The 7,500-nt window shown below is 45.6% G+C and overlaps 1 protein-coding gene across 1 annotated transcript in view; it reads right to left on the minus strand.

Annotated features, from left to right (window-relative positions):
• uhrf1bp1l (UHRF1 binding protein 1-like) overlaps positions 1-7,500 on the minus strand; it is a 48,189-nt gene that overhangs the window by 17,184 nt on the left and 23,505 nt on the right. The window contains 6 exon segments of the mRNA XM_042078675.1: positions 2,955-3,038; positions 4,809-4,818; positions 4,820-4,858; positions 4,861-4,902; positions 4,905-4,994; positions 7,047-7,217. Coding sequence (XP_041934609.1) covers positions 2,955-3,038; positions 4,809-4,818; positions 4,820-4,858; positions 4,861-4,902; positions 4,905-4,994; positions 7,047-7,217 — 436 coding nt within the window.

Consider the following 7,500-nt stretch of genomic DNA (forward strand, 5'->3'; position numbering starts at 1 on the left):
CTTCATGTTATATATTGTGTGTGTGTTTTTTATCTGGACTTTGAGTCTGTAAATAAAGTTATAAAACTTACTGAAAAATGAATAACAAAATCACTCATTCAAAGTTAAACACCAGGGACTAAAAATGAGTTTTAAGGTGTGATTTAGCTCGTTCTACGGTTTAGGGGCAATTACTGCAAAGGCCCGCCCTGTTTCTCGACCTTGATGGAGCGCACAAAACATAATTTTAAAATGGCTCCTGAAACGTCCAGACGGTGAGCACAGGGGTGGCGTGCTTTCGTTTCTGAGTTCTTGTTAGAAGGCGCCGAGGCGGGCTGCAGCATTTTGAACTAACTGAAAACAGGAGAGGGAGGAGCAGCTACCAGCCCACAGCACATTACAGTAATCAAAACAGGATGAAATGAAGGCATGGAAAAACCTTTTCAAAAGTATTCAATAATAAAAAAGGGTGTGACCTTTAATAAGAGCCTTAAATGGAAGAAGCTAGATTTTACCATAGAGTTTGTTTGTAGTTGTTGCTCCATTTGAAAATCTGAATCAAGAATTACACCTAGATTTATTGATGTATGTTTGACCTATGGTTCCAGGGAGCATGGGTCTATGCTTATATCACACTGGGTCAAAATATCAGGACTTTTTGTTTTTGTTGAAGTTAATGGCCACCCAAGCTTTGATGTCTTAAAAACACTTAAGAGTATGTGTATGTTTGTGTACATGCATCTGTGTACACTTGTCACTTGACAAGACAGAGAGGGCCAGTGTGTGTGTTTGTGTGTGTTTATGTAGGTGTGTCTGTTTGTATACATTGGTTTGAACAGGCATGGAAATATCCAAATAAAGTGATACCAAAGGTATTTATGTCGGTATGCGTGTTTGTGTGTGTGTGTGTGTCGGAGAAAGAGAGTGAATGGGTGTGTGAATATGTGTGTGTGTGTGTGTGTGTGTGTGTGTGTGTGTGTATGTGTTTGAGAAAGAGAGTGAATGGGTGTGTGAATATGTGTGTGTGTATGTGTGTGTGTGTGTGTGTGTCGGAGAGAGAGTGAGTGGATGTGTGTGTGTGTGTGTCGGAGAGAGTCAGTGGATGTGTGTGTGTGTGTGTGTGTGTGTCGGAGAAAGTAAGTAAGTAAGTAAGTATAAGTATATATAAGTATATATACACTCTTTTGATCCCGTGAGGGAAATTTGGTCTCTGCATTTATCCCAACCCGTGAATTAGTGAAACACACTCAGCACACAGTGAGGTGAAGCACACACTAATCCCGGTGCAGTGAGCTGCCTGCAACAACAGCAGTGAGGGGTTAAGTGCCTTGCTCAAGGGCACTTTAGCCGTGCCTACTGGTCGGGGATCGAACCGGCAACCCTCCGGTTAAAAGTCCGAAGCGCTAACCCGTAGGCCACGGCTGCCCCAAAGAATGAGTGGGTGTGTGAATGTGTGTGTGCGTGTGTGTGCGTGTGTGTGTGTGTGTGTGTGTGTGTGTGTGTCGGAGAAAGAGAGTGAGTGGGTGTGTGAATGTGTGTGTGTCGGAGCATGTAGCCCTAATTCACTCTGCAATGTGCACAAATGTACTCTGCACATTAGCTTACATCGTATGCATGTTAAAAGTGACAAAACACATTAACACATGATCGCTATTTGGGTCAAGCTTGATTCTTGATGACATTGCACAGGGTAGAGATTCACTTTACACTTATTTTTTGTCAAAGTCCCATTGGATAAATACATCAGCTAAATGACTAAAAGTATGTAAATGTAACATTTGGTGGGTTGTGTCTGGGAGGGAAAGGATCATTCAAAGCTGCTTTGGGGAGGATTTGATGAAGAGCTCATCCATAACTGCATCACAGCAACAGAAAAGCTCAGAATGATGTTAACACATGCAAAGCTGAATTAAGTACTGCTGTGTGCAGCCCGTGTGTCTGCACGTTTTAATGGTGGTGAAGAAGCAAGATGGTTAATTTAGAGTTTAGTGTCAATAAAATCTTATCCTAAACCTATAAAAGAAACAGACACTGCACCAGTGAGTGACTTCATTACAGAGTGTGTATGTAGTCATTACACACACACACACACACACACACACACACACACACACACACACACACACACACACACACACGCACGCACGCAAAGCATTTCACACCTAGCACTACACCATGCCTGCAGTCAAGGCAAATGTTTTGTCAGTACAGTCATCTGATACAGCATGTGTTAACACTGCAGCTGAGTTTATTACACCCGGTGCACACACACAGAATCGGAACACTAAGCACGAGGGCTGTAACAGCACTGGTCTCATTAAAACACCATGGTGACCGTCAGCTATGCCCAACCAGCACTGCAATAACACAAAATCCCAACAGTGCTTATATACCTTTGGGGATATGCGTAGGAGGAGAATCGGACAGCAGACGCACATAACATCGGCTACATTCCTTAATTTGCTGGATGACAAGGGAGATTTGCAGATCAGAAGGAAGACGTCTACAAGCTGAAATTGGTGTGTGTGATGTGAAGACTCATGAATGCATGTAGGGCTTGAGTCACTGTGGTCTGACGGCTGATGCAAAAGCAGTGCAACTGAATGGAAAACTGATGAAGGTTGTGTGTTAAAACTAGTGCAGCTGTCAGCCATATTTCCTGCTCACGCCAGCAACTTACCTGAGATCCAATGATAAGGAGTTTCACTAGTCCGCCTCTGCCATACTGGTGTTGTTTGGGTGTGCTGACCACATTACACTTGTCAACACAAATGTGAACTGTAGTCTGATCAACAATGATCAAATAGCAAGGCAGTGGGTGACCTCTGCTCCTAGTGGAGTCGGCCCGGAATATTTTTAGACCACTGGACTCAGACCATTAAGCCATTAAGATATGCCAAGAAAATGTGGACGACACTAAACAGTTATCGTCCACATCTGTAAGGCCTCATGGGAAGGTGGAGGTGTTTGCTTACCTGCCCTGTGGAAGGGGTAGTAGTCCAGGGTGATGGAGCTGAAGGAGAGCTGCATGGCTCCGCCCGTAATGCCCTTATTCATCACTGCACACAGACATGGAGAGAACACATCAGGTTAGAGATGAAGAGAGAGAGAGAGAGAGAGAGAGAGAGAGAGAGAGAGAGAGAGAGAGAACACATCAGGTTAGAGATGAAGAGAGAGAGAGAGAGAGAGAACACATCAGGTTAGAGATGAAGAGAGAGAGAGAGAGAGAGAGAGAGAGGGAGAGAGAGAGAGAACACATCAGGTTAAAGATGTAGAGAGAGAGAGAGAACACATCAGGTTAGAGATAAATAGAGAGAGAGAGAGAGAGAGAGAGAGAGAGAGAGAGAGAGAGAGAACACATCAGGTTAGAGATGAAGAGAGAGAGAGAGAGAGAGAGAGAGAGAGAGAGAGGGAGAGAGAGAGAGAACACATCAGGTTAAAGATGTAGAGAGAGAGAGAGAACACATCAGGTTAGAGATAAATAGAGAGAGAGAACACATCCGGTTAGAGATGTATAGAGAGAGAGAGAGAGAGAGAGAGAGAGAGAGAGAGAGAGAGGAGAGAGAACACATCAGGTTAGAGATGAAGAGAGAGAGAGAGAGAGAGAGAGAGAGAGAGAGAGAACACATCAGGGTAGATGTAGAGAGAGAGAGAGAACACATCAGGTTAGAGATAAATAGAGAGAGAGAACACATCCGGTTAAAGATGTAGAGAGAGAGAGAGAGAGAGAGAGAGAGAGAGAGAGAGAACACATCAGGTTAGAGATGTATAGATAGAGAGAGAGAGAGAGAGAACACATCAGGCTAGAGATGTATAGAGAGAGAGAGGAAACAGACTGCATAAGAAACACTGGGAGCACACACACACACACACACACACACACACACACCACACACACACACACACACAATGGCAACACACAGAATGCCCATAGACGTGGATGTGTTTACAGATTAGTGCATATTGTTTTAATACATGCAAACAAACAGATACACTCACAGATGCACAAACACACTCTGGAAAATCCTAGCTATGCCCACACCCATAGTCAGTTTCAAACACACATAATATCGAGGGATATCAAACCCTTCCACAGTCCACACAGAAACACAAGGGAAGACTAAGGGCAGGGGAATACATCTTGTGGATTCTCAACATCAACACTTTCAAGTTTCAACAACAGACCATTTCAAAGCACCTATTCAACTGTCAGACGAAGCACAGTGGTTTGAAAAATCCTCCTGCTCCTGGCTAATCTCTCGGTCTGTCTCTCTCTCTCTCTCTCTCTGTCACTCTCTCTCTTTCTCTCTCTCTGTCTCTGTCTCAATTTATTTCTCCCTCAGCCTTCCTGCAGACTGATGCCTGATGTTAACTGATGGGATGGCTGCTGTTTAGTATCAGCCCAGTGAGCACCATGTGGAGTCCCAGCTGAGGTCTCACCCACTTGGTGCCCAGAGTACTACTTTTCAGCATGGACCATGTCTGTGCTCACACTAACAGTCAAATAGCATTTTAATAGTACTGGTTACATATACACAACGTAATCATGACTATAAGACTATATGAATATACATGTCTACTATATTGTCTAGAGATAGATGGAAACTCTCAAAATGACCAAAGAGCACTTTAAATTTCCACTTTGTATGAATTGTACTATATAAACATGACTTGCCTACACCAAAAATGTACGATGTTGTTGCACTTTATCACTAGTGTGTTCAGGTGCACAGAACAAAGGTCTCTTGGAAAGAAAAACAAAAAAAAAAGAGTTCTGAAGTTGTTGTTTTTGCTATCAGAAAGACCTCTCTCTCTCTCTCTCTCTCCACCTCTGTCCTTGGGTGTGGATGTCATCGCAGATGTGTAGGTCCAGGTGTGTGTGATCTGCAGGTGGTGCGAGGTCTCGCACACCGTCGTACGCGCCTGAAGAGGCGGGCCATGGTGGCGTTCTGGTCCGCTGCTGCCGAGCTCTGCTGCGCGCGCACCTGCTGGGCTGTAGGGGGCGGCGATGCGACCTGTAGAGGAGAGAGAGAGAGGACGGGATGACCAAGAGGAAGAGAAGAAACGAGAGAGGAGAGAGAGAGTGAGAGAGAGAGAGAGAGAGAAACAGAGAGAGAGACAGAGAGGAGAGAGACAGGCGAGAGAGAGAGAGGAGAGACGAGAGAGCGAGAGAGAGAGAGAGAGAGAGAGAGAGAGAGAGAGACAGAGAGAGAGACAGAGACAGAGACAATACTGGTCATGGGAGTTAAACCAGTCTGGATCCAATATCCCTTCACTCCATCTCAATGGGGAGTGCATTTTTCTTGCGATGGGTCCCCGAGCGTCACCATCAAAGGTAAATATGGCAAGAGGCCGAAAGAGCAAGCGGGTTAGACGAAGAGAGGTTCACGCTGGTGTACATGTGCACCAGGGCATGCAATGCTAACTTCAACCAGCAGGAGGAGCTCCATTACCAACACAGTTCTCACAGACATGAGGAAAACGAGATGGAGGTAGACATGGACTTGGGTAAAAAATAGGTTAGCAGCACCTGTGTGTATGTGCGTGCGCGTGTGTTTGAATGCACACACCTGTGCATGCCTTGCGTAAGCAACATGGTAAGCACTTGGGTTTGACGTTGTTTGTCCGTAGTGTGTATCTTTGTGCTTGTTTAAGCGTGAGCTTGTGTGTGTGCTTCTGAATGTACGTGGTGACATGGAAGCCCCTATACATGCCAAAGCATCTCTGTAAGGCTAGGGGCTTGTTTGTGTGTGTTTGTGTGTGTGTGTGTGTGTGTGTGTGTGTGTACAAGCATGTGTGAACATGGAAGCAAGTAAGGTTCTCTGTGGTGGAACAACGCAATAGGCAAAATGTCTGTCTGCTGAAGGTTGTGCAGTCATATCAGTCCTCTAGCCATTACAGAGAAGAGCAGAGGAGGTGGGGGGGGGGGGGGGGTGTTAAAGGAGAGGCAGACATCTTGGCATGGAGGGCAACTAGGAGGTGACCACAGCAGGAAGTGACAAAGGATGATGGGAAATGGAGTGATTGTGAGGAACATTTGAGGAAAGGAGTGGGGGAGATGGAAAGAGAGAGAGAGGGCTAGAGGGAGAGAGAGAGAGATGGGAAAGGAGAGAAAGGGGAGAGAGAGAGAGAAGAGAGAGGGAGGGGCTAGAGGGAGAGAGAGAGAGAGAGAGAGAGAGATGTGAAAGGAGAGAAAGGGGAGAGAGAGAGAGAGAAGAGAGAGGGAGGTCTAGAGGGAGAGAGAGAGAGAGAGATGGGAAAGGAGAGAAAGGGGAGAGAGAGAGAAGGGAGAGGGAGAGAAAGTGCCCGCAGCTCTCACCATAGAGGAGACAAAGAGGTCAAGAGAGAGCAGCACACACTGCAGGCACAGTGTCCATATACAAAGTCCTCAGGACCTGAACGTGCTCACACACACACACACATACAGACAAACACACTGACCAAATATAACCTCTCTCACACATGTGCAAATCATGACCCCTAAATACAGATGTAAAAGCCAAAAGCAGCTCAGAAGAGCTTATTTGGAACATTAGTGAGTGTGTGAGTGTGTGTGTGTGTGTGTGTGTATCCTGCTGGGCAGTCAGTCAGTCTGTCAGTCTGTCTTTATGTAAAGCAGACAAAGCCCATGATGTGTCTGCGTGTGTGAGTAAACCTGTGTATAGTATGCGACTATGCGTGCACGCAAAAGGGTGTACATCTGAGAGCTTTTCTGAACGTTCCTTTGCTGCCTGTGTGTGTGTGTGTGTGTGTGTGTGTGTGTGTGAGAAAGTGAAAAAGAGAGGAGAGAGGGTGTGGGAGAGCATTAAGGGCCGTTATCAACATAAAAGTTGACGGCCAATCAGAATCCATCAAATTTTAGCCATCACATTCATCAACACAAGGAGAGACTTTGCTTATTGTTGGTCAGTGTGGATGCTTTCATCCTTAAAGTTATAGTTATCTTTACAGTTATCTTTCCTGGTGTGAACGGCCCTTTAGTGTGTCTGTGGGTGAGTGTATGTGTGTGTGTGTGAGTATGGACATGTGTACATTTGAGTGTGTGTGTGTGTGTGTGTGTGACAGACCTCGGAGTTCTCTGAGGCCATGCTCTTGCGCTGCTGGGTTGACTTCTCCATGGCTTCACTCAGGGACTTGGCGTACTGGACCATGGCCTTCAGCTGGGAGTCCGTCAGAACCCACAGCAGGTCGTCCAGGATCAGAATCAGCTTCGAAGCCACCACGTTACAGTCCTTCACCTGGGGAGATGACCAATCAGGAGGAAGGTTTACTCATTGCACAGCACGACCCAATGGCTACTGGTCCGTTCCATATACAGTAATCCATACATCCATCTATACATCCAGAAATTGTTTATGGTACGAGACGCAGACACTACTACTTGAAGATGATCGATCCTTAAACTAAGAACCCAACTCAAGACGTAGAGCTAAAGGAGCTAAGGAATGCTGCTTAAAAGGGGTTAGGAATCACATCAACAACATCCTCTTAGAACAAACAAGCAGACGAACACAACAACAA

The sequence above is a fragment of the Alosa sapidissima genome, chromosome 22, assembly GCF_018492685.1.
Source record: "Alosa sapidissima isolate fAloSap1 chromosome 22, fAloSap1.pri, whole genome shotgun sequence".
Taxonomy (NCBI): domain Eukaryota; kingdom Metazoa; phylum Chordata; class Actinopteri; order Clupeiformes; family Clupeidae; genus Alosa; species Alosa sapidissima.